General features: G+C 32.9%; 2 protein-coding genes across 4 annotated transcripts; one reads left to right on the top strand and one right to left on the bottom strand.

Moving 5' to 3' along the window:
* Positions 1–3,955: 3,955 nt before the first annotated feature.
* On the bottom strand, positions 3,956–5,882 carry LOC132599967 (uncharacterized). Its single transcript, XM_060313111.1, has 2 exons — positions 4,844–5,882; positions 3,956–4,361 (listed from the first exon to the last, which is right to left on the bottom strand). The coding sequence occupies exons 1-2, from the start codon at positions 5,219–5,221 to the stop codon at positions 4,335–4,337; spliced, it is 405 nt and encodes a 134-aa protein (XP_060169094.1). The 5' UTR covers positions 5,222–5,882; the 3' UTR covers positions 3,956–4,334.
* Positions 5,883–18,550: 12,668 nt separating this feature from the next.
* On the top strand, positions 18,551–22,364 carry LOC132645446 (wax ester synthase/diacylglycerol acyltransferase 11-like). 3 transcript variants are annotated; one of them, XM_060362430.1, is made up of 7 exons: positions 18,551–18,863; positions 20,020–20,655; positions 20,819–20,885; positions 21,156–21,244; positions 21,437–21,646; positions 21,776–21,913; positions 22,079–22,364. In XM_060362430.1, exons 1-7 carry the CDS (start codon positions 18,624–18,626, stop codon positions 22,115–22,117), a joined length of 1,419 nt encoding a protein of 472 aa, XP_060218413.1. In that variant the 5' UTR covers positions 18,551–18,623; the 3' UTR covers positions 22,118–22,364. The 3 variants fall into 3 exon arrangements, with proteins under 3 accessions (XP_060218413.1, XP_060218412.1, XP_060218410.1); XM_060362429.1 differs by having other exon boundaries at positions 18,553–18,863; positions 21,159–21,244; positions 22,056–22,364; XM_060362427.1 differs by having other exon boundaries at positions 18,553–18,863; positions 22,056–22,364.
* Positions 22,365–27,937: the final 5,573 nt, after the last annotated feature.

The following is a 27,937-nucleotide window of genomic DNA, read 5'->3' as shown; positions in this document are numbered from 1 at the left end:
TTATATATGAACCAATCTACTTTATTCCAGACGTGACATCCAATTGGGAAATTTGTTCATACTACAGATCGTGACACTTAGCTAACTTCTGAATTATTCAGTGCGTATTATAAAGACTAGTGTCATTTGACCCGTGCTCAAATAGATGTTAAATTAAATTTGTAGATATTTTTAATTTTTTTTTGTTCTTGCTTCTTTGTTTTTTTAATATTAGTTTGACACTTTTTAAAGAATTCTAAAATATTAAAGTAAAAAAAAGGCATCTGAAAGTTAAAGGAAAACATTTTTCTTAGTTTATATATTAGACTAACAAATGAAGGCTTTTCTAATTTCTATTTTACTGACTTTTTGAGATAATTGTCTCCAATGATCCAATGAGTTTTTCATATGTTACATTAATTTCACTTATTTCTCTGAATTGAAACTATATTAGCTAATCTATTTTTTACAAAAAGATACTACTAATTGTCAAAAATATTTAATGCTACAATATTGTTGTATGATGAAATCAATAAAGTTGACTTATAGATCAATATAAATAATTAAAAGTTTTGGTATTGCAAGATACTTTTGTATATGTTCTTCAAAATTAACAATAGAAAAGTACTCAAAAACAATGACATTAAATTGTTGTTACTTTAAGCTTTCTTTTTCCTTCCCAAAAGTGCTTGTTAAAAAAAAACTTTTTTCCTTTTTCTTGGTTTAATGAACTTTTTATGGAATCTACATTGTAATAATTTTTTCATGTTGAACTTAACTATTTTATCCTAAATTATATAAAATATTGATAATCCTGTATTTTCCAAAATATTTTAATATTAAGAAAGTGAAAATATACTTTTGCAATTTTTCAGTATCATTACTGCTTGGAGATCAAATTGTATTTCCTTTAACTACATTTTTCTTCAAAGAGTTTCATAATATATATAAAAATAATGTTTTATAGTTCCTATTTTAATATAGTCATGTTAGATAAATTTTATGTTAAAAGTGTAAGCACGTAAATTTAGATTAATTAGCTATCGTACTTCGGAATTCATTTTTCGATTGAGACGGAAGGACTATAATTTATATTTCTTATACATTTTAAAAATATTTAACAATGATATAAGTTGTTAGCGTTTATTCTTTTACTTTAAAACTTAATCCTACCTTAAGTGAAATCTTTGTTAATTATGTATGTTTGCAAGCACGTAACAACAACAACAACATACCCAGTGAAATCTTACAAAATGGGGTCTGGGGAAGGTTTGCTTGCAAGCACGTATAACAAAAAATACAGGAGAAAATCAAACAATTTTTTTTTTACGTTTAATCGGATGAATAAAATTTAAAATATCATATTATAAATGGTAAATAACATCGATAAAAAATAATATCATAAGAATAATATTTTATTCAATAATTAAGCCTATATAAGATATAAATGGATGATTTTTTTACGTCTCTATAATATATATTTAAGAAAAAAATTTAATTTAAAACAAGCTTAATATAATATTTTCACATAAAACAAATCATAATATGTATGATTAGTGTGCTTCGTGGGGCCCATTATCATCTTTTTCACGAAATCATCACTCCTAATGGTATGGAAAAAATCCTTAAAGTTCTTAAAATTTACCAAAATGTATGAACACTTTGTAAGTCATTAAAACTTTACTTAGGGACAAAAAGAAAAAAAGAAAAAAAATTATGTGAGGACTATAAAAAATGGGTATTTTCCCTTATATATTATACTATATTAGAAGTATGAGTTTGGAGGTGGTTCCGTCGTCCACATCCAACTCATGTCAAAAAAAAAAGTGAACCCCATGTTAAAAAATAAGCAATACCAAAAAAAAAAAAAAAAAGGTTAGCCCCATATTATAAAATAGCACTTACCTGGACGGGGTCAATGGGCGATCAATAAGACCTATGGCCTAGGTTGGTGATCTCTATTGCACTTTGGACGGGTGCCCGCCTAAGGTCGGCTCATGTGGTCGAGAAAAACAAAAAAACAAAATAAAGTAAGCAATATATAAAAAAAATAAAAAAAACGTGAACCCCATATTAAAAAATCAAGCAATATCCATGTAATTCTCAAAGTATCCCCCATTAAGTCACTAATGGTGAATTCATTCAGTTGGATTTCTATACCACGCGCTGCATTTGCAACATTTTTGAATGATTGTCCAAAAAAAGTGGCCCCCATTAAACTTTAATGTAGCAGTCTCTTACTTATCTCTCCCTCCAATCTCCATAGCTTTTTTTTGAACAGGTAAGGATTAATTTTTCAAAAGTAGTTCTGAATATATTATTATTAAGTTTCATTTTTTAAAAGTGACTATTACAATTGATTACATTTTGTAGTTCCATGGGTGATATCTTACCTCACCAACTGTAATTCTATAATCAAATTAATTGAATATTGTTACAACTGATAAAATAAATTACTCGGATGTTTATTGCAGTACTGTTTACTATCCTAAAAAAGAAACTAAGATGGGTATTACATTCTCAAAAGGCATTTTCCAATGTCTTAAGTTTCTAATTATATACGGAGCACTATAATAGCCAAAATAATTTATTAGTATATACTTATGATAGGTTAAGTAAAAAAAAAAAAGATAGAAATCTTATACGGCATCTATGCCCATGTTATATGACACAATATACATACTCACCATATGTATAAAAAGTATCACGTTTTAGCCTAAAGGAATGGTAGTTCAAATGACGTTTCCATATTTAGAAGTAGTTAAAAATTCAATAAGTTTTGAAATTCTGGTTCTAATTTGATTAACGCGTAGTTTAAAAAGTGTCTATTAGTCTTTTTCTTAAATAAAGTCATGTAAACTGAAAAAAGAAATAATATCATGACATAAATTATTGAACTCGTGCTCTTAAAATTTCTATATTTACATACATGATTTCCAAAACATATTATAAAATATATTAATTCTTTTTATAATTATATAAAAATAAAATTATAAATATATGTTTGACCCGTACTGGCACGGGCTACAATGAGTCACTTAATTTGCAATAATTTGGTCCATGCTAGTACATCTGAATTCAGCCGTTTTGGGACTTCTGTCTCCTCAGAAAAGTGACAACAAATTCTCCAACTGGCATCAGCAAGTGTCTTGTACCTGTTAGATAGTAACAAATGGCAGAGGGATAACCATTAAATTATAATAAAGGTTAATTAATTACACCAACCACCGACTTTTAAATGCCGATGTACGAAAATCATTTTAGTTTTATTGTCTCATTCAGTTTCTCCAAAATAATTTGTTCGAAACAAGAAAGTTTTGAACATTTACTATTTTAGAATTAAAAGCAGTTCACTAGCTAGGCGAAACAAAGAGGAAAAATTATGATAGCACGAAGTGCGGGGAAGTACACTAATTACAATATAATAACATGTAATTTCTTCTTGCGATAAGATATCATATAAAAAATTGAATATAATGTGTCATACACACCATTCTTCTTAGAATCCACTTGTGAATTACATTGAGTATGTTATTTTATAGAAAGTGTTAAATCAAACTTAGCATGTATTTTTTACATTATTTAGATATATATAACTTATATTCTTTTTCGACTACTTTCACTTTATTATTTGCATAGGTGCACAATTGTGGATAAGCATGTTTCACCATTTGTCCCATGCAGTTTTCTTTCTCACAAATAGCTGAATTATATGAAGACAAAACAATTGAGGCATTTGGTCAATTATGAGAAAGTATCTTTTTTTTTTCTCCTATAAAGGCACTCCGATTTGTTTTGTGGAAACATTGGGTTCGATTGTTATAGTTCTAATTTTTCATTTTTTGGTAAACATCCCATCCAAACACGACTTATTTTTCAAATGAAACAGATCATCTAAATCCAAATTACTCCAGAAAATGTATTTCTAAAAGCTTCTCCAAAAGACGTTCTTTAAAATCTGTCAAAACGATAGAGTGCAATATGATATGCATGACAAATAAATCTACATATTAGAAGCTAAATATAATGAAAGAAGAATTTAGAACCAGAGGTTGATTTAGAATTTGAAGCTTATAGAACCTAGAACGACCTCAGGTTAATATACAATAATAACTGCGTTTACAGTCAATTATTTACTAGAATTTAACTAATACAATACAAAGTCTCTAGGTAAAAGCTATTGAGTTCCATAGGTTACACTATTGTAGATCCGCCGCTGCTTGTTACCCCCATAAGCACAAATATCAGGTGATCTTTCTAGCTAACTTGCACACACTTCAACTATTTCATCGAGTACTTATTACCTCCCTAGCTTCGGATTCATAGACAACACTAGTTTCTGCCATGATCACTTGCTAGTTTCTTGTTCCTGGGAGTAGAGACTGCAAAAGAACATAGATGAGCGTAGCAAGTACATGAGAAAACATAACTAGTATGTGCTTATGTTTTAGATTTCTATTTGAAAATATTTGGGCAAGTAAAAGAAAGTTGCTTCAAGTGACAAACAGAAACAACTATCTAAATATTACTACAACTTACTCCCCCGTCTCAATTTATGTGATATAGTTTGACTGGGCGCGGAGTTTAAAAAATAAAGGAAGACTTTTGGATCTTTTGACCTAAAACAAGCCAAAGATATTTGTGTGGCTATAAATCATCTCGTTAAGCGTAAAAGGTAAAGTTTAAAGTTAAATTGTTGTCAAATAAAGAAATGTAACATTCTTTTTGAGACGGACTAAAAAGAAAAGTTAATCATGTAAATTGGGACAGAGAGAGTACTATTTAGTAGTTAAAACGGAAAGAACAGGGGTGTATTAGTGCATGTGACAAGATTTAGTTAGTTATACAGCGGCACAAGACAAACCTTAGAATTGAACCTCTGTTGTATCGCAATATTGAGATCACTTTTCATCTCAGCATCTTCGATCCATTCTTCTACTGACAAATATTTCAAATTTGGTGTACTCACAGATCCCAGCTGGATAAACGTCTTCATTTCAGGGCAGTTTCTAATGTCCACTCTTCTGAGAAATGGAAATTCAAGAGCACACTTTGTCAGAAAGAAATGCCCCAGCTTCGGTAGATATCCAAGCTTCAGCTTTTCCAACCGGGGAAATAAGGGCTCATTACTCATTTCTTCTCCTTGTTGTTCCTCTTCTGTGATCCCTTCTTCCATTAATGGACATTCGTTTATTCTAAGTATTTGGAAATTTAGAGCACCTCTGGCCACTGATGGAGACATCAAGTTTCTCAATTTGTCACAACCCCGTATGTGTAATTTTTTAAGTTTACTGAAGTAGCCAGTTGGAAGTTGGTGAGAGCATAGAGTAGTATGCTTTCAGCGTCACTGATGAGCGTTAGCTCTTCCAGATTGGGACAAGAAACCTGCAAACGTTGAAGGCCTTGCATTTTTTAAAAAGAATGAAAATTCAATATAGCTTCAAGTACAAACGGAAAAATGAACCACATATCATCTTACACCAATGTAACAGGAAGTGAAAAACTAATTAGTTAGCTAAAAGGGTGGGAATTAGAACTAGCTTAATTTTTTAATTCATGAAATTACTGACAAGAATGTCAGGATTTGTGGCTCTAAAATGGGTTATTTTCACGACATATAGGAGAACTTTACCCACTTATTCTTTGTAACAGTAAAGTTTCAAAAACTTACTAATCTTGGCCCACTTAAAACAGTAAACTTATTGAAATATTTCTTGTTGCGTTAAAGTTATTGAACTACGTGCGAATTGCTTAGAAAATAGAAATAATTAGAATGCGAAATTTTCAGCAATAGGTTATGAGTTATGACTTGCCACTGGCCATGTAAGTGCTTTGCCACTTTATAAATTCCGTATTAGAAAATTAAAAATTAAAAATTCACAATATTTAAATTTTGCCTATCCATATTTTTTAAAACAAAAGACAACTGGAGACGACATTCAAATGAAACAAAAAAGAAGAAAAATGGATTAGAATGAAGGAGGAATTCAAACGTAGAAATTCCCTAATTTAACAAATTGAGAATTTATTTGAGATGAATGACTTCTATTCTATTTTTTTTCTTTTTTCATTTCGTTTAAATATTTGTAATTATCTTTTGTTTTGTATTACTGATGACAACTTTTGCCTTTTCAAATACCATCAGTTTGTTGCAAGACAAGAACGGGTTGTGGCATATTAGGGGGGAGACAGAGGAGCTCCCTCTAACTGTGCATTAAAAAAAATGAGTAAAAAGTTTCTTTTCTCCTGACTTTACTTTAAAAATCAATTTCTCCCACCAATTTTGAACAACAAATATTCTCTCCCGACCTCCGACCTCACTCTAATTTTTCAAATACATATTTTATCCTATTGATTATAAAAGTTTGTCTCTTTTAACTTTTTCTTTTAATAGCATGATATTTGTTCTATTGTGTAAAATTTCTAAGTTAAGAATTTAAATAATAAAGAATGAGCAGAATGCAAACTATTAAAACAATTTGCTAATACAATTTTTTTTATTAATAGCAATCAAATTTAAATAATCTATTTATTCAATCGAGAATAAAAGAGAGTAAGAACTTTTTATATACAAGTTTAAGTTTTATGCACTGTTGTACAAAGTACTTTACACCATCAGCTAAATTAAAGGGCAATCATGATAATTTTTACAATTAAGATTTAGAAAAAGATATTTTTAAAATAATAAGAGTCCTAGTTGTACTCTAATCAAATTTGTTATTTCCTTTTCTGGCATAAATCAAATATGTCCCTTATTAGCGTTAATCAAAATTTTGAGTTTCCATGTTTGTCTTTCAACAAGATCGCTACTATAGTAAAGTAATCCTTCAATACATTAAATTAAATATTGTGAATAAAATTCTTGAATGCTTCGGCCATAATTGTTCTTGTGGGGTTTCTTTTTTGCTTTAAGGATTGACTAGTACAGCGGTGTTATATTAATGCATGAGACAAATATAGTATTTGATTATGTAATATTATAGTAGTGCATCGTCATGATGTAGAATTATTAGTGCTATCTTTTATACCACCATCTGAATTACGCTAGTGATACTGCTAGCTATAGTATTTCCCTTATTGATTACTTTGGTATCTTACTATCTTACAAATCGGACAGTCCATAAAAATAATGCCAGCATAACTATCCTAGCAGCATTTATACGTTCTTTTCAATACTATTCTTATACACCTTACCAAACGATCATTGATCAAAATCTTATATTTGAGAGTTGGCTCTTCTCCGGTTACTTTCTCTTCATTTTCGTCCAGTGGATACTTAGATTCTTGACACCTGTCTCATTAAATTGTAATGACCCAGATCTGTTTGGTCTTAACCTTGATTACTTTGGTATCTTACTATCTCTCTTAATTTCTTCTTCACCTTTCAAAATCCAAAATTCTCGCCAACATTTTCCTTCTCCGCTTATTTGTTTTAGATCTCTTCTACCTTGCCTTAATTTCCATAACAAAATTGAAGTTGGTGACATATCCAAGCTCTGCTTAAATGAAGTTAAAAAGGATATAATCAGAAATAGAGCAGAGGAATAGAGAAGAAAATAGTATTCCATACTATTCTCTCCGTTCACTTTACTTGTTAACTATGAACTTTGCACACTTCTTAAGAAATATTAAATGAAGTGCATAACTTACTATGATACTCATATTAATTGGTGTAGAGTTTTAATGGACTTGAAATGAGTAATTAATGTTACGCGTAAAACAGGAATAAGAAATTGCTTTTCTCTTGATATGTTAAGTGTACAAGTAAAAGTTAAAATTTATTTTTAATATAGTCAACAAATAAAAGTGAAAGGATGGTGTACTGTGTGAAAAGAATATTTCTTCCTCTTGATTTAACTCTAAGACCTATAGTAGGAAACTTAGAAGAATTAGCTATAGGTGACCTTTTAGTTGTGAAATTAGTATAGGTGTCTCATGGGACCACTTGAAAGCAACACCCAATTAAATTTGGGATTAAGAAAATTGGGGTCCAAAATGTATTTTTTCAAACTTTTTGATCATTTACAAAATATAAAAAGACCCCAACTTAATCCAAAAAACTCACCAACCCCCTTCTCCTCCTCCCACCCCTCCCCTGCCCCCACACCCCCGCCTAATTTTTTTTTAAAAAAAAAGTTTTGAATTTTTTATTTGTTTTTCATCAGCCACCCCCCTCCTCCTCCCACCCCTCCCCGCCCACCAATTTTTTTTTTAATTTATTTTATTTTCTTTTTCATCAGCCGCCCCCTTCTCCTCCTCCCACCCCTCCCCCCAATTTTTTTTTTAAAAAAAAGTTTTGAATTTTTTATTTGCTTTTTCACCAGCCATCCCCCTCCTCCTCCCCCCCCTCCCCCCCTCCCCCCCCCTACAAACCAAAAAAAAAATTGATTTTTTTTTCCTTTTCACCAGCTGCCCCCTCCTCCTCCTCCCCCCCCCCCCCCCCAATTTTTATTTTTTTTAAAAAAAAAGTTTTGATTTTCTTTATTTGTTTTTTCATCCCCTCCTCCTCCTCCCAACCCTCCCGCCCCCCCCCCCCCCCCCCCCCCCAAAAAAAATTCATTTTTTACTAGCCCCCACTCCCCCTCTTCCCACCCCTTCCCACCCCCCCCTCATTGTTTTTAATTTTGATTTTTTTATTTGTTTTTTCACCCCCCCTCCCCCCCCCCCCCCCCCCATTTTTTTTTTAAATTTTGATTTTTTTACTAGCCCCCACTCCTCTTCCTTGCCCCCAATTTTTTTTTTGTTTAAATTTTTATTTTCTTTATTTGTTTTTTCACCCCCATCCTCCTCCTCCCCCAACCCCCCCCCCCCCCCCCTCTCCAATTGTTTTTTTAATTTTTTTGAAAAGTTTTTCTTTTTGCACCCCCCACCCTTCCGGAAAAAAAGTTTTGAAATTTTTATTTTTTTGCACCACCCCCTCCGCCCCTCCCCCCCTCCCCCCCCCCCCCCCAACACACACACACACACAAAATGATTTTTCTTGAAAAGAAGTTTTGAATTTTTTTTTTTGGTTTCTTACTCCCCCCCACCCACCCAAAAAAAATTAATTTTGTTTTAAAAAAAAAGTTTTGAAAAGTTTTTATTTTTGGTTTTCTGCAACCCCCCCCCCCCCCCCCCCCACTCCAAAAACAAAATCTTGAAAGGAAGTTTTGAATTATTTTTTTTTGGGTTTAGGAAAAGTTTGGATAAAATTCAGGTTGTTGTTGTTATATGTTTGTAGTGAAATAGATGGTTTTTCTGCTGTTGTCTTGGTATGGTTCAGGGTTTAGGAAAATTAATATCCAAGATATAGTTCTTTTGTTCTTGTCCTGGTATTTATCTGGTTCTATTTGTAGAAGATAACCAACAGATTTGTAGTTGTTGCAACAAATTCTACACTTTTTGCAACAAGTAGACAATTTGTTGCAACGACTCACTAATCTGTTGGACATAGCTTCAGTTATTTGCTTCTGTTTGTAGAAGATATCCAGCAGATTTTTAGTTGTTGCAACAAGTTCTACACTTGTTGTAACAAGTAGACAATTTGTTGCAACAATTACAAATCTGTTGGACATAACTTCAGTTATTTGCTTCTGTTTGTAGAAGATATCCAACATATTTTAGTTGTTGCAACAAGTTCTACACTTGTTGTAACAAGTAGACAATTTGTTGCAACAATTAAAAATCTGTTGGACATAACTTCAGTTATTTGCTTCTGTTTGTAGAAGATATCCAACATATTTTAGTTGTTGCAACAAGTTCTACACTTGTTGTAACAAGTAGACAATTTGTTGCAACCACTACAACTCTGTTGGACATACCTTCAGTTATTTGGTTCTGTTTGTAGAAGATATCCAACATATTTTTAGTTGTTGCAACAAGTTCTACACTTGTTGTAACAAGTAGACAATCTGTTGCAACAACTACAAATCTATTGTACATAGCTTCAGTTATTTGGTTCTGTTTGCAGAGGATATCCGATAGATTTGTAATTGTTGCAGCAAGTTCTACACTTGTTGTAACAAGTAGACAATTTATTTATGAATCAGCAAATGTTGAGGAAAGATATAGTCAAATTGGCAGCCAAACTGACAATCAATCCTCAGAAAGAGATGAAGAACAGAGCCAAGAAGCAGTATATACAAATGAAGAAAGTGAAGAAGAACTAGAAGATGAAGAAACTGATGATGGAAATGAAGGAGATGAAGTAGATCAAGGAAATCTGCTACAGCCCAAAAGGTAATTGCTGAACAAATTATTACTTAAGTTGTGGTATTTGGAGGCTGTTGAACAATTTCTATTTTTTTTTTGTCCTTTATGTTATTTGTGAATGATGTTTATGAACTTATTGATTTTGATTAGTTGTGGTATTTGGAGCCAAGGTGGTTGTTAAACAATTTCTATTTATGAACTTATTTATTTTGCTTACTAATTGTTGCAATAGATGCATACAGTAGAATTGCTTAGTTGCTTAGTTGTTACAACAAATTACTCACCTTGTTGGAAAAAATCAAACAATTGCTTAAATTATTGTAAAAACTAAAAAATATGTAGTAACGGATGAGTTAATTGTTGGAACAGATCATACACTCGTTGAAGAAGTTGCAACAAGTTACTAATCTGTTTCAATAGATGGATCAGTTCAAACAAGTCACTAATCTGTTTAGACAAGTTGCCTAAATGACTGCAACAGATCATATAGTTGTTGACGAAGTTGCAACAAGTTACTAATCCGTTCCAACAAGTAACTAATCTGTTTAAACAAGTTACTAATCTGTTTAGACAAGTTGCCTAAATGATTGCAACAGATCATACAGTTGTTGAAGAAGTTGCAACAAATTACTAATCTGTTTCAACAAGTTACTAATCTGTTCCAATAAGTAACTAATTTGTTTAAACAAGTTACTAATATGTTGCAACAGATAGTACAGTTGTGGAAGAAGTTGCAACAAATTACTAATCTGTTTTAACAAGTTACTAATCCTTTCCAACAAATAATTGATCTGTTTAAACAAGTTACTAATCTGTTGCAACTGATCATACAGTTGTGGAAGAAGTTGCAACAAATTACTAGTGATTTTAGTAGATATATATATTGATCACTAAATATGGTTGATTTCCACTGTTTATCACTAAATATGGGTGAATCAAGTAGTTCGCACCAATTCACTCCAATGATCACTCCATTTAGTGCGTATTGGACTTAGTTGATCATCTATCCTAACCCAAAACACCATCAAATTGCTTAAGTATATATATTGATCAATAAATATGGTTGATTTCCATTGTTTATCACTAAATATGGGTGAATCAAGTAGTTCACATCAATTCACTCCAATGATCACTCCGTTTAGTGCATATCAGACTTAGTTGATCATCTATCCTGACCCAAAACACCATCAAATTGCTTAAGTATATATATTGATCAATAAATATGGTTTATTTCCATTGTTTATCACTAAATATGGGTGAATTAAGTAGTTCACATCAATTCACTCCAATGATCACTCCGTTTAGTGCGTATTAGACTTAGTTGATCATCTATCCTGACCCAAAATACCATCAAATTGCTTAAGTATATATATTGATTAATAAATATGGTTGATTTCCATTGTTTATCACTAAAGATGGGTGAATCAAGTAGTTCACATCAATTCACTCCAATGATCACTCCGTTTAGTGAGTATTAGACTTAGTTGATCATCTATCCTGACCCAAAACACCATCAAATTGCTTAAGTATATATATTGATCAATAAATATGGTTGATTTCCATTGTTTATCACTAAAGATGGGTGAATCAAGTAGTTCACATCAATTCACTCCAATGATCACTCCGTTTAGTGCGTATTGGACTTAGTTGATCATCTATCCTGACCCAAAACACCATCAAATTGCTTAAGTATATATATTGATCAATAAATATGGTTGATTTCCATTGTTTATCACTAAATATGGCTGATTTCCTTTATTGATCACTAAATATGGGTGAACCAAATAGTATTTGTTGCAGCAAGTGCAATATCTGTTGCAGCAAGTGTAGTATCTATTGGACCAACTGTAGTACGTATCTGTTGGAAAAACTATAGTATCCTTTGTAATAACTGTAGTATTTATTGTAGCAAGTGTAGTATCTGTTGCAACAATTGTAGTATCTGTTGCAGCAACTGTGGTATCTGTTGCAGCAACTGTAGTATTTGTTCTAAGAATACACTTAGAATTGCCCATCTAATCCAATATATATATATATATATATATATATATTCATCACTAAATATCGTTGATTTCATTTGTTTATCACTAAATATGGGTGAATCAAGTAGTTCACATCAATTCACTCTAATAATCACTCGATTTAGTGCATAATGACTTAGTAGATTATCTTTCCTGACTCAAAATACTATCAAATTGATTAAGTATTATATATTGATCACTAAATATCGTTGATTTCATTTGTTTATCACTAAATATGGGTGAATCAAGTAGTTCACATCAATTCACTCTAATGATCACTCGATTTAGTGCATACTGACTTAGTAGATCATCTTTCCTGACTCAAAATACATCAAATTGATTAAGTATTATACATTGATCACTAAATATAGTTGATTTCCTTTGTTTATCACTAAATATGAGTGAATCACGAAGTTCACATCAATTCACTATAATAATCACTCGATTTAGTGCATATTCACTTAGTAGATCATCTTTCCTGACTCAAAATACTATCAAATTAATTAAGTATTATATATTGATTACTAAATATCGTTGATTTCATTTGCTTATCACTAAATATGGGTGAATCAAGTAGTTTACATCAATTCACTCTAATGATCATTGGATTTAGTGCATATTCCTGACTCAAATTACCATCAAATTGATTAAGTATTATATATTAATCACTACTTATTATTGATTTCCTTTGTTTATTAGTAAATATCATTGATTCTCTTTGTTGATCACTAAATATGGGTGAATCAAGTAGCATCCATTGCAACAACTGTAATATTTGTTGCAACAAGTGTAGCATCTGTTGCAACAACTGTAGTATCTGTTGCAGCAAATGACATAGTTGTTGAACAAGTCCTTACTCTTGTTGGATAAAACACAACAAGTTACCCACTTTCTGCAACAAGTCACTCCACTTATTGGAAAAACCCCAACACATAACTTAGTTGCTGCAACAAGGCCTGTCAGTTGTTGCAACATATTGCTTATTTGCTGGAAATCTTTTAGCAGTTGGATAAAACACAAGTTACTAGTTGTTGCAACAAGTCATGTTACTTGTTGGATAAAACCCAACAAATTACAGAGTTGTTGCTACAGATTCATTACTTGTTGAAAACTGTTTAGCAATTTATTAACAATAATACACACATTTGTGATTTGAACACGATCAACATATCATATAAACCAAGTTCACAAGCACCAAGAATAGAAATTACCATTCTAAAAAAGAACAACATTAAAATGTCATAAAGTTCCAAAAAATAACTATTATTACAACACAATGCAATTAACAACTATGGAGCATTTCAGCTTGGACAACAACTACAAATCTGTTGTATATTTTCTACAAACAGAACCAAATAACTGAAACTATGTCCAACAGATTTGTAGTTGTTGGAACAGATTGTCTACTTGTTGCCACAAGTATAGAACTTGTTGCAACAACTATAAATCCGTTGGATATCTTCTATAAACAGAACCAGATAAATACCAGGACAAGAACAAAAAAACCATCTATTGGATATCTTTTCCTGAACCCTGAACCATACCAGGACAACAACAGAAAAACCATCTATTTCACTACAAACACACTACAATAACAACCTGAATTTTATCCAAAATTTTCCTAACCCCCCCCCCCCCCCCAAAAAAAAAATCAAAACTTCTTTTCAATATTTTTTTTGAGTGGGAGAGGGGGGTGGTGCAAAAAAAAACTTTGTTTTTTAAACAAACATTTTTTTGGAAGGGTGGGGGGTGGTGGATGCAAAAAAACAAAAAGAATTTTTTTTCAAAACTTTTTTAAAAAAAGCAATTGGGGGGGGGGGGGGGGGTAGTGAAGGGTGGGAGGAGGCGGGGGGGGGGGGGGTGAAAAAATTTAAAAAAAATCAAAATTTTTTTTGGGGGTGGGGGGAGGGATGGGAAGAGGAGTGGAGGCTAGTAAGAAAAAATCAAAACTTTTTTTTAAATGTTTTTTTTGGGGGGGGGGGGGGGTTGGTGAGGGGTGGGGGGAGGGTTGCAAGGAGTAGGAGGACGAGGGTGTGAAAAAATAAATAAAAAAAATCAAATTTTTTTTGGGGGTCAGGGTAGTGAGGGGTGGGAGGAGGAGCGGGGGCTGGTGAAAAAACAAAAAAAAAATCCAAACTTTTTAAATTTTTTTTAGGGGGGGCGGGGGGAGGGGGGAGGGGGGAGGAGGAGTGGAGGCTGGTAAGAAAAAATCAAAACTTGTTTTTTAAATTTTTTTTGGGGGGTGGTGGGTGTGGGGGAGGGTTGCAAGGAGGAGGAGAAGGGGGGGGGGGGGGTGAAAAAACAAATAAAGAAAATCAAAATTTTTTAATTTTTTTTTGGAGTGTGGGGGGAGGGTTGCGAGGAGGAGGGGGGGCAGGGTGAAAAAACAAATAAAGAAAATAAAAAAAACTTTTTTTTTGGGGGGGGGGGGGGGAGTGTGGGGGTAGGGGGTTAGGAGGAGGAGGAGGGGGTGAAAAAAAAAAATTGGCGGGCGTGGGGTGGGGGGGTAGGGGAGGGGCATGGGGTCGGGGGCGAGGTTTGGGCTGGGGTGGGTCGAAGTGTTAAAAATAAAACTTGAGTGTAAAGTGTTAAAAATAAAGTTCAGGGTCAAAGTGTCAAAATAGAAATTTTTGGACAACTTCAAAACCCCTTAATCACTAATAGAAAATTATCACCTCCACCTAATAATTAAAACTTGAGTCACCTCTCCTAAAATAAAAAACTAAAGAGTCACCAATAATTAAATGCCCCAGGAAACTTGGTATACTCAATAAATGAAGTTTTTACGAAGTGAAAAAGAGCTACAGGATCTTGGACCGCAAATATTAATGGGGAAAGGGTCAAAAATGCCCCTTTACTTTGGAAAAAGGGCTAAAATAACCTCCATTATAAATTTGGATTAAAAATACCCTCCTGTCATTAAAGTTTTCAAATATACCTTGTCTTAACGGAAATTCCCAATATAAACGGAGTTCATTTTTAAACTCGCTCCATTTAAATCCAACTCAACTAAATAAAAAATGCATATGGGTTACCCGCTCCTGTGCCTAGTGACTCCAGATGTAGGACTCGAGAACAAGTTGGTCGCATATTGGTTTTGTATGTCGTTGGGTGGGGTTTAAGTGGAGCGGGTTTAAAAATGTAATCGGGTTATTTTGGGGATTTGGGGATTTCCGTTAAGATAGGAGTATATTTGAAAACCTTTAATGACGGGAGGGGTATTTTTGACCCAAATTTGTGACGGAGGATATTTTTAGCCCTTTTCCCAAAGTAGAGGGGCATTTTTAACCCTTTTCCCAACATTAATTGCATCCAATTATTGTTTCTCCCCGATTCTAGTATTATTCTATTCTTCTACTCCCTCCGTCTCAAAATATTTATCGCATTTTTCATTTACACGTCCCTTAAGAAAGCATTTATAAGGATAGCATTAATTGTTTTACCCTCTTATCATATTTCATGTAATTTCTCCTCGATAAATATTTACTCCATCAATGGTGAGAACATCTTTAATATTGCTAATTGATACAAGGGTAGAATGAGAAAAAAGTTAAGTTAACTTTATCTTGATTAAATAAAACAATAATTATTTTGAGACAAGTATTTTTTTAAGGACGACAAATATTTTGAGACGGAGGGAGAATCATTATTTTGCGAGAAAATTAAGGTTGTAGAACATAGAAAACGGGCGGAGCTTTCATTATATAGATGTTTTATTCACCCACCAAATATTAAATAAAAATTCATTTCGAAATAAGTCGGATGACTTCAAATTCATTAAAATTCAATCGAGAAATCAACATGAATTAAAAGCTCTTATATAGATGTCAAATTCTTAATGTTTCAAGTACTAAGGAGAATCAGAGGATGAGAAGACGATTATGCATGTGGGTGAGACTCTGGGTTCTTGAAATGGGGAGGAAGGATGAAAGAGAAATAACTTAACCATGGTTAAGACCAAACAAATCTGGGTCATTAAAATTTTAATTAGACAGGTGTCAAAAATTGAAGTATCCACTGAACAAAAATGGAGAGAACATAATTATCAGTAACCTTGAGATGACACGTGGACTTATAAGCATGAAAGGTTGAAATTATTTTTTAGCTTATTTTATGTTGCATTCTTTATTAACGGTGATGTTCAAAGATAGGGAGCCAATTCTTTAACTGAAATTAGTATCAACTGTGAATTCCCTCACCAACTATAGAATATCACTTTGAGTAAGACAACATATGCATAGACTTCATTAATTTTTTTATTTTTTTATTTTATCAATTTATAACATTAATTAATGATTTTCTTCATGTAATAAATTGACCAAGTTTAATTCTATAAATAATTAATAAACATGTATTAAATGTAACATAAGAAAACAAATATGATATTGGGCACAACTTGCTGTGTCTGCTTTCTCGGAAGAATATGAAGCTTGTGGCAAGAGATAAGTAACAAAATATTTCTGGGGTTCCTTCCCGGTGAATAGGTTATGATGTAACTGCAACGCTACCCCCCTCCTCCCCGGCCCCCGCACCCCCAAAAAAAACAAAAAAAAAAAAACAAGTGACCACAAGTTGGACATATCTTTTAACTTTACCATTAATAAAGAATACAACCAAAAATAGAAAATAAGTTAGAAATCCCAACCTTTCATGTTTATAAGTCCACGTATCAGCCACCCGAAATTACATTGATAATTACTTGAACAAAGACTAATTGAGCGAAGTCAAACCCATATCAGTAAATAATACTTACATGACGTTATCCACAAGAACTAGGTTCAAGGTAAGCCACATGAGGGCCATAAATGCCTTCCTTTTTAGGACCAACCAAATTCGTTAAATACTTTAATTATCCAAAATATTTTATCAACAAAATAAACATTCTTAATTTCACAAAAACTTACTGAACATGCTATTTAATGATATACCTAAAGGAGGAATTCTTTTGTCAAAAAAAGTATAATCATGCAACATTAGCTTCACGTAATACTACGTAATTCTATTTCTAATTCTCTCTCTCCCCCTCACACTCAATTTCCCTCTATTTTATCTTTAGCACTTAGCAGTAACACAATTCTATTTGAAGCGTTTCAGAGACTGTAACAACCCTCCCCTTATAAACAATTGGATGCCTTTCATCACTAACTTGCAAAATTTAAACGTTTGATGTAACTTTTAGCATCGAATTAATGTTTTTCGAAAGTAGTCAGTCAAAGTTTTGAGAGCTAATCTACATTATTTCAGATGTGACATGTTTAGTTGGGAGGTCTATTAGTTTATTTAGTTGAATCGCGACTCCCTAGCTAACTTTGGAATTATGCAATAAATATAAAGGTTTAACTGGAAGAGAAAGGAAAATGAAGACTATGATCGGACGTCTTAAATTTAATGCCCCTTATCGCTTCACTTAGGGTGTGTCCGTACATAGATTGTGGTTGATTGGTGATTTTTTTTTTTTATAGGAAAACAAGATTTTTCTTTTTTTAAATGAGAAAAATGACTTCTCTAGTGAAAGTAAGGAAAATAAGTTCCACAAGTGTCATCAGTGGTGGAGCCAAGATTTTTACTAGAGGGTTCAAAATATGTATAAGTGAACAATATCAAAGGAGATTCAACATCTACTAAATATACATAAAAAATTATTTTAACCATGTATAAACAGTGTAATTTTTTGCCAAAGGGGGTTCGGATGAACCCCTTGGCTATACCTGGCTCCGCCCCTGGTGTCATTCCACATTAATTGTTTCCTCCACACCCCATCTTCACCCCTCCCCCATAGACCTCATCCCAACCACTTAACACCCCTTCCCCACCCACCTTCCATAATATTTATCTAGATTATATACAAATTCTTTTAGTATAATATATTTTGCTTAGAAACCAAGAAAATAAGTAACCCATTTATTTTCCTGAAAAATATTTTCCATGAAAAACATTTTCCTTCATTACCAAACACACTCATAGTTTGCAAAGATTTTGGTAGAATTTAGAGAGACAAGAATAATGGGAGAATTATTTCTACTATGTATTCATCATAATGACCTTTTTCTATAGAAGTAAGGTCTTCCTTCTCCTAGTCTAACAAGTTAACCCTATTCTAGTAGAACTATATTTACTATATTACCACAATTACAATTGTACCCATAAATAAACTATTATATTCTCTCAATATTTTTTTTTTTGGAAGGTAATATTTTTTTAAGGGGTGTGCAAATGACTAAGGGGACACTCTTTTTTAATCAGGAGGGAGAATCAAACAGTTGTGCCAATTTAATGAAAGCTTCCCCTTTTACGGTTGAAATCTAACTACCATGTGCACCCAATAAAGCGTCCTTTCTTCTTTAAATAGTTGGACCCTTTAATTTAAATTATCACCAATATTTGCTTCGTTGTTATACAAGTGATCTGGACCAATTAATTTTTGTTTAAGATATGGAGTCCTGCAGTGGAAACATGACGGTTCTCAGACCTATACGAACATCAAAGCAAGAAAATGGAGAAGAAGAAGAAGAAACAGCATTATTAAGTCCAGCTTCTCGAATGTTCCATGAACCTAACTACAATATTCACATTGTAGCAATCATGGGTTGGAAAGTACCAATTGAGGTTGACTCCGTGAAAGCTGAAATACAACGCAAGTTGCTTAAACACCCACGCTTTTCCAGTTTGCAGGTACTTAACAAAGAAACATCAAACTATATTTGTCTAACTAAGCATAATCTTGCATGGTTTTGCATAGCAGATTAATACTATACAGTTCCAAATTAAGGTTTTGTTTAATCTTTTTATTCTTTCTTTCTTAAGAATCGGGCATGCCTCAATAGCAACTGGATGATGCAAGTTGTGTGAAGTTTCTTTTTGTTTCACATAAATTAGTTGACCCAAATCTTACCGTACTTTTGGTGTCCACAAATTATTAATCCGCTAATTTGTCGAAAAATAGATTCACACAACTGACAAATTATGTGAGGTACGTACAAAGTAAAAAATTCGATCGATCGGTGCGTTGTTTTATCTTGGTTAAGCATAATTTAATTTGAAATGATAAAAATTTGCTCTCCCGGAAATTATCATTAAGTAATGATGAAATCACCTGATCACTAGCGTACTAGGTTGTTCTAGACAGCTAGCTATTCTAATGTAGTTTAAGTTGGCACTTAATTCACTTTAATTTATATATTACTCAACAACGTAAATTATATCGATGTAATTTTAATCTTGCATTTATTTTTCTAAGGCTTTAATGCATATGCAGCCCCCTAAACTTGTCCCATTTTTCCATTTGGGCACCTCAACTAAGTGTTGTTCCTATTGAACCCCTGACCTCATCCTCAAGTTTGTTTATCAAACACAATCCGACTTACATAGTATTCCATCTTCAATGTAGCAACATGCTAATATATATTCTAATTTAGTTATGCCATCTTTTAGCTAAGATTAACAGCAATTGAGAGGGGGAAAAAGAGTAGCTCTTAATTAAGCTGGCAGTGGAAGAGTAGAACCAGCAGAAACCGATACATCATGACCTAAAGAATAGCTTACCACATGTCTAAAATATTACTCCACCTTCATTTCCCCAATTTAATATTTGCTTCTACTAAAAATTAGATTTAGGGGTTTGATACACACTTGAGGACAAGTTCAGGGGTTCAATAAGAACAACACTTAGTTGAGGTGCCAAATTAGAAAAAAGGGACAAGTTTAGGGGGTTGCATATGCATTAAGCCTTTTTCTAAATATAATTAGCCCTATAGTGTGAAAAACTAAAACCACTACAAGATTACTAGCTTAGTGCATAAAATCTAAATTTTAAATATGTTACGTACAGGTTATGGATGAGAGTGATGGCAGCCGGAAAATGAGATGGGTTCCCACAACAGTAAACATAGATGATCATACCATAGTGCCCCAAATCGCCGATGATAATATGGATACCGACAAGTTGGTTGAAGATTATATATCGAACCTAAGCACGACCACTATTGACATGTCGAAGCCTTTATGGGATATTCACATCCTTAACGTGAAAACCTCACATGCGAAGGCAACTTCTATTTGCCGTTTTCACCATTCTCTTGGGGATGGAATTGCCCTCATATCCCTTTTACTCTCTTGTTTTAATAAAAGTTCAGATCCTACTTCCTTGCCCACACTCCCAGTTTCTTCTTCTTCTTCTTCTTTTTCCTCGACTTCGAAGGACAAATCGAATTTATCAATAAGCAATAAAAAAAGTAATTGGTATTTGATATGGCAGTATCTTGAGAAGTTTTGGTTGTTCATCAGGCTTTTGTTCAATACAGTTGTTGATGTTTTGTTGTTTATAGCGACTGCTCTATTCTTGAAGGATTCTCAATCACCATTTACAGTTGCACGAGGTTTTGATAAGTCGTCAACTCGTCAGATATTTATCTATCGGACTATTAGTTTGGACGACCTTAAATTTATAAAGAATGTGACAAACGCTGTAAGTATATGTATAAACCTTAAATCCAAGATTGAACAGTAATCTTTAGTCTAGTGGTTTTTGCTAATTAATTAATTTGAACTTTGTTTCAATGTTTTGGCTTTAATTATTTGTCTCTGACCCATCTTTCCCTTTTTTCACTTCTTTCTCTCGTAAATTTTAGACGGTTAACGACGTTATATTGGGGATAACTCAAGCAGCCTTGTCTCGTTATATCCAAAGAGGACACGGTAATTTAATCCCCTCAATTTCAATGTATAGTAATTGTTAGGATTTAATCTCTTCAAGCAATAGGTATTTCATCACAAACATTAACCGTGAAAATAACTACGTATAAAGAAAACATTGAAAATAAGTACTCCTATAAACAAAAAAGGAATTTAGGTTGAAATTGATATATTTAATTCGTGGTTGTATGTTACAACGTAAAGAGTGAAGGGGGTTAAAATGCTCTCAACCATGCTAATCTATTTTTTAATAATTTGTTTCTTCTTAACAAGAAGTTGGAGGGAAGAGAAAGTTTTTGCCAGAACGAATGAGATGCAGAGCTGCTGTTCTAATAAATCTGAGACCAGCATTAGGAGTCCAAGTAAGTGTTTCTTCATTTACACGTTAGAAATGAAAATCAAGCATCCAAGATTGCTTATTTATTAAGTTTATAAGATTGATGTAGAAATATATATTTTGCTTAAAGATTCATATATAATTTATGTTATTGCAATCTAAAATTATCAGGTCACATATGCGTAATTGATTAAATTCACACGACTATATATGACAGGCTGTAGCTGAAATGATTGAGAAGAATGCCACTGTGATACAAGGAAATTGCTTTGGCTTTATCATAATTCCATTAACTATTGCCCAATTAGAGAATCCTCTCAGTTATATTCACAAAGCTAAGATATCAATGGACCGAAAGAAGCGTTCTCTTGAGTCTCAATGCACCTTTTACTTTTTACAGCTTTTCCTCAAATTCTTTGGCTTTAAGGTACTCCATTTTTTATTTTTACACCTTAAAATTATCAAGAAACATTCTGAATTTTGATTCTTTTTCTTTCCTTTTAGTTGTCGTTGGAACCAAAACCTAATTTTTGATTTGCATTGGCATGGCGCTTAGGTTGCGACAAAACTTGCTCAAAAAGTTCCATCCCAAACAACACTAGCCTTTTCAAACGTAGCCGGTCCGCTTGAAGAAGTTTCTTGCGCAGGCCATCCATTGGCATTCCTTGCCCCAACATGTTATGGACATCCCACAGTAAGTTTCTTTAATCAACCGATCAATTAACTATCCATGTGTTGCAAATTTGTTGAAATCAATTATATGAATCTTCTATATATATAATTTTGTGTTTGAATAGAAAAACAAACTACTTAGATCACAATAATGCATATTGTAGGGGCTAATGGTTCATGCATGTAGTTATGCCAAGAAGTTAACATTTGCTATAGCAGTTCGTGAAGGAATAATTCCAGATCCAGACCACCTTGGCGATGATTTTGTGGATTCATTCATGCTTATCAAAGAGGCTGCACTCGCAAAATTGAGAACCAAAGTTGACTAGCTCATTAACTACACATTTGAAATCTCCTCAATAGAACTTGAAACTTGGTCCTTATGTGATGATTAACGAGTACATTTATGATATGTACAGCGTATTGCAAAAATTATATTTGATTAAATAATATTGTTGTATCATTATCAAGTAGCATTATTGTATATCCTTGTTTATATGTTATTATTGTCAACAATAAAATAAGTACTTCCTAATAAGAAAAAAAGTGCAACTATTGAGCCATAATTTTTAAACTAAAAGAGCAAACCAAACATACCTTGTATGCTGTCAAACATTTTCTATTCCTGGCAAAGGCCTCTTTCTACCACAATATCCTTGATTATAAGCTTTAGATGGGGTATCATGATTTCATCTATTGATAGAATACTCATCTTATTTATATACTAGTTTTTTGGAAGTTGATCATCAATGCCTCAAATTTCAAATTTAAATTAGGGGTATGATATGTAAATATCTAAACAAAATCACTAATTTATAGATTATAAAAGAACACACAAAAAAACAGGCTTCACTAATTTATAGATTATAAAAGAACATACAGAGAAACAGGTTTTTTTGGCTTGTAGGCCATGAATTCCGTACTTATTCTAAAATTTGGCTTGTGCGTCATATCAAATAATAGTCATTGGTTTTCGTTAACCAAATTTGTGAAATTTTGCAAGTAGAAACTAACCCAGACGCTATGCTTATGGAAGATAAAACCGACAATAAAGAAAAAGGAAAGCAAACTTGAAACTAGTATCAGTAGATATTTAAACTAAATAATTACTACTTATATGACGTCACCCACAAGAACTGGGTGCATTAGAATACCTCCATCTAGCATTAGCAAAGCCAAACATTGCTCCAAAGAAGGTAGTCCCTGTTTCATGGAAATTCCCTCCTGAAGGTTTCATAAAGTTAAATATTGATGGATCATTTGAGTCCACTTCTGGAAATGGAGGCACAAGAGGAGTCTTCTGTGATCATCTAGGAACGTGGATCATGGGTTATACATTGCAAAATAAAAGTTGGATCTGCTCTTCATGCAGAATTGCTAGCATTGCTACTTGGGCTAAAATTAGCTCGATCAAAAAATCTCTTGCCATTATTGGTAGAGACTGATTTGCAGGTATTATTAAACTCTATGAATGGTAATACTTTATTACACTCAAATATCTTCACTGATTGCAGGTCACTTCTACTTCAACTGCGGAACCCGCCGTTGCACCCCCCCCCCCCCCCCCCCCCCCGGAACCTAATATGGTTGCAGATCTGCTAGCGGAATACGGAAGGAAGTCTATGGGACCTTATATGGAAAGAAACAATCCTTATATTTTTGAAGCATCTCCTTCTTTTGTAACTACAACTCTTGATAGAGATGCTTGTGGAACCGTTTCATATAGATCAGTTCTTTTATGTATGTCTACGGACGAACCTTAATATATAAATAAAATCCTTCCGTTTAAGAAAAAAAAAATCTCTTTAGGACTGATAAATGGGGTAAATACTTTAACGCTCTAAAATAAGTATTTCATTAAAAAAATATTTTAAATTTCGCAAATACTTGGCAAACGTGCTATTTAATGATATATCTAGTGGGAGAATTTTTTTTGTCATAAAAAGTATAATCTTTTGACGCATCATGTAACACTACCTTGTTCTATTTCTGGTTCTCAGTTCCCCTCAATTTTATCCTTAACAGTAATACAATTCTATTTTGAAGTCTTTCAGAGCATGTAATGACCCGCCCCTTATAATTAATCAAACACCTGGCACACAAGCAAATAAGCTAATTGAATGCGTAGGTACCATTCAAAAATTTAGGAGCTAATCTACATTATTCCAGACGTGACATGTTTAGTGGGAAGTCTATTTAGTTAAATCGCGACTCCCTAGTTAACTTTTGGATTATGCAATAAATATAAAGATAAAATTGGAAGAGAAAAAAAAAATGACTATGATCTCACATCTTAAATTTAATGCTCATTATCATATTACTTATGGTCAATGGCACTTATGCCTCTATTTTGTGTTGGTCTTTAATTTTTGTCCCTCTTAATAAATAATTTTTTCGCGGGACACAAAATTATATTTTCGCGTCATAATAACTCACAAGTTATGTACCGCGTGATTTTTTTCTTTAAAGAAAGGTAGGGGAAGGAAAAATGGGGGAGGGGATTACAACATGAGGATTCAAACCCTCACCAACAAGGTGAAAAATTCAGGTAGCCAACCAACTGAGCTACTAGATCCCTACGCGGGGTATAAGTTCGATTATCAAAGGGCAAATTTCAAAACCAACCCATTTAAAGGGGAAAACGTGCAATTTCTTCTTTCACTTAACTTGTCAAGATTTTGGGTCACTTCATAGCGCATGAATTTAGCACGAGAAAAGGCCCAAAACAGTCTAGAACACTAATTGTCCTTTTTTTTTCTTTTTTTTGCTGAAACAAAGATTTTATAACTGAAATTAAAGTGCTTGCGGAATACAAATTTGAGATAGATCTAAACATGGTATTTCTAAGGTGCATAACTGAGATAGATCTAAATGATACTATTTCTAAATTGTCTTTGTTTAACATGGAAATAACATATACAGGGGGAGGGGAGTATCCCAAAAAATAGATTCTCCAATCAGTTCATCAGTTTCTTCATTTGCTCCGATTTCAGCCAACTGGTGTGCCACCAAGTTCGCCTCCCTGTAGATGTGCTTTAACTATGTAAATAAGTGCATTTTTGGTTCAAACTAATGGTTTTCATCAAAAACTAACTAAACTGTTAGCGTGAACCCAAGTTCTTTTGGAACTCAGTCAAATAAATCTGATTTTCAAGGTCTTGAACTCAATTGAGATTTCAGTTTTTTTTTTCCCCCTCTCTTCACTAACTTGGATAGTAGTAACGAAATTCAGGAATTCAATAATACCCCAGATTTTCGCGCTCAAACACTGTTGAAATTCGAAGATTCACGGCCAAACTGCAAATGAGTCTTGAAATGCTCTTCAACTTTGCTTATATGTACTTCAAACAGTCACTCCCCAAGGATTTTTAATCAATAACCAAATGCACCTTTAATTATTAAAACCACCGTCTCGAGCAACCATGAGCCAGCAGTAAGAAGTTAATAATTTTGCCTCTAATTTCTTCAAATCAGTTTTGCATTCTTGATTTTCACTCCAACCAATTTTACCAACAAATCCTCAACGAACTTGATTTTCGGACCCATAATTCCAATTCCAAATATTCTTCAAAATTTCCACTTTAATCATCAAACAACATAATACTAAAGTTATTTATAGTATCTCCACAGATCCGAAAGAATGACAGGTTGAACTGGATGGTTTTTTTGACGCAAATAGTTAGTTTTTGACGCAAATAGTTTGAAACAAAATGCACTGCTTTTGCATAGTTAAATGATGCTATTAGTGGTCTTGGTTAAAGAATAGGGACGATTTTGATTCAAAGTCCAAACATAAGAGGCTGTTAGAGGGTGTAAAGACCCTCCTCCTTATAATCAATCAAACGTCTAGCACACAAGCGAATAAGAAAATTGGATATCTCGCATCACAAACTTGCACAAATTAAATGTGTGTTTGCAACTTTTAGTATCGCATTAAAGTAGTCCGAAATTGACCATTCAAAATTTAGGAGCTAATCAACATTACTCCAGACGTAACTATTAGTTGGGAAGTCTATTCAATTCAATCGTGGCTCATATCAATTCAATCGTGGCTCCTAGCTTACCTTCCGAATTATGCAATATAAAGCTAAGCTCACAAAGACTATGATCTCACGTTTTAAATTTAATGCCCATTGTTGTTTCACTAAATTTGTAAAGATTTCGATTCACTTATTAATTCACGTTTTTCTTTTTCTATTTTCAAAAGCCGCCTTGAGATGGTGGGGATTGGGTCGGAGGAAGTAGTAATTTCTCCAACTGCTAGAGAGAAATGGCACAACAAAGACTATGATCTCACATCTTAAATTTAGTAGGCGTTTGGATATGCGGTTTGAAACCATGAGATGAAACCATCGTTTGGACATGCATTCCATCTCATGGTTTCAAATCATGGTTTGAAACCCCAAATCATCTAAAAGGCATGATTGGAGGTTTCAAACCACTGTTTCAAAAATTTTAAATATAAAACTTGACCCATAAGTTTATATTTTATAAAAAAAGAAAAAAAGACCCATTAGTTTGTAAATATTTTTAACAATTACTCCCACCAACCATTTACCAACCTCATTAACTTTCACCAACCTTTATTTATGTCTACCATGTGGGAGGATTATATTAAAGAGTAGTTACATTACTATTCATGTTAAATTTTCATTTTTATTGAACTAAAGTTTGCTAAATTGATATTGTATTTTTTAGAAAGACCTTCTAGTAGCGTATTAATTTTGTTATGAACTATGATTTGCTCATTTGGTAAGATTGTATAAAAATTGGGAATGTTTTGATAATTTTCACAACTTGTGGTGTTTATGTCTATAAGAGAAAATACAATTTAAGATATTTAAATTACATGTCCAAACATGATTTCAATTGGTTTCAAACCATGATTTCAAATCATGTCAAAATGGCTCCTAATGCCGATTGCTGTTTCAGAAATTATTCACTTTTTTTTTTCTCCTTTAGATTCTTGAGATGGTGGGCCATGGGCCCGAGGGAGTACAAATTTCTCCAATTTTCAGAGAGAAAATGGCACAAGGATAATCAATAGATAAAAATAAAGGTTTTAATTTAATTGCACTAACTGACGACTTTTAAATGCAGATTTAAGGTTCTTATTTTATTTTATTTTATTTATGTTTGAGGATTTAAACGTTTATATTATCACTGCATTCATTATTCCTTTGTTCACATGACACGTGATGTCTGTTTTCAACTACTCTATATTTAAGATCTGAGATAAAAATAACTAGTGCATATGCTCTAACTGTTGATATATGCATCTTATTAGCTCAGTTGTGTATATGATCTTCTCATTCTTTAAAAGTAAAATATTTTCTTTCTTCAGTTTTTAACTACTTAATTAGTTCAGCCCTTCTAGCTGACCACGAGAAATAACTCTTATGCCCAGTGGCGGATTCAGGATTTTCATTCAGGGTGTTCGAAAAAAAAAAAAAAAAAACTAAATATATACTGTAATTTTTTACCGAGGGTGTTCAAAAGTTAATATATGCACATAAACACAAAAATATTACCCTATATATACACTGTAATTTTTTGCTGAGAGTGTTCGGGTGAATACCCTGGCTCCCAAGTAGATCCGCCCCTGCTTGTGCCTCACACCAGTGCACCAAGATTGACTTGCCTCCTATCAGCCCATAAAAATATAAGTAGTCCAATCCATTTAAATATGAATGTGATATAATTGAGAAAGTCACATAAATACAACTTTTTCAAATGCTAATTAAAATGATTACAACTATTTTCAAAAAATTACATGAATACAACTTATTCAAAATTTGAACTTCTTAATTACAAAAATATAACTTCTTATATTCCTAATATATCAATAATACTTAATTTTAGGAGTTATTACCATTAATACATATCCACTTTTTACCTTCTCTTTCTTTCAAACCATGCCCTCCCCCACCCCCTCCCCCCCCACCCCGAAAAAAAAAATCTATGAAAAAAGCATGAGAGATAATGTAATTTTCCATATTTCATCTACCGTTTTAAAAAGATTTTTTTTCTTTCGTTTTCTCCTCTT

Source organism: Lycium barbarum, chromosome 6, assembly GCF_019175385.1.
Source record: "Lycium barbarum isolate Lr01 chromosome 6, ASM1917538v2, whole genome shotgun sequence".
In the NCBI taxonomy this organism is placed as follows: Eukaryota; Viridiplantae; Streptophyta; class Magnoliopsida; order Solanales; family Solanaceae; genus Lycium; species Lycium barbarum.
This window is presented reverse-complemented; position numbering and strand designations above follow the sequence as displayed.

What these genes read in the sequence shown, in the direction of transcription:
- LOC132599967 (XM_060313111.1), bottom strand. Translation starts at nt 5,221, where the DNA reads ATGTCTCCATCAGTGGCCAGAGGTGCTCTAAATTTCCAAATACTTAGA. An exon ending in AACAGAGGTTCAATTCTAAG is followed by an intron (nt 4,362 to 4,843) that starts GTTTGTCTTGTG and finishes GTTCTTTTGCAG; the next exon opens with TCTCTACTCCCAGGAACAAG.
- LOC132645446 (XM_060362427.1), top strand. Translation starts at nt 18,624, where the DNA reads ATGGAGTCCTGCAGTGGAAACATGACGGTTCTCAGACCTATACGAACA. An exon ending in GACCAGCATTAGGAGTCCAA is followed by an intron (nt 21,245 to 21,436) that starts GTAAGTGTTTCT and finishes TATATATGACAG; the next exon opens with GCTGTAGCTGAAATGATTGA. An exon ending in CATGTTATGGACATCCCACA is followed by an intron (nt 21,914 to 22,055) that starts GTAAGTTTCTTT and finishes TGCATATTGTAG; the next exon opens with GGGCTAATGGTTCATGCATG.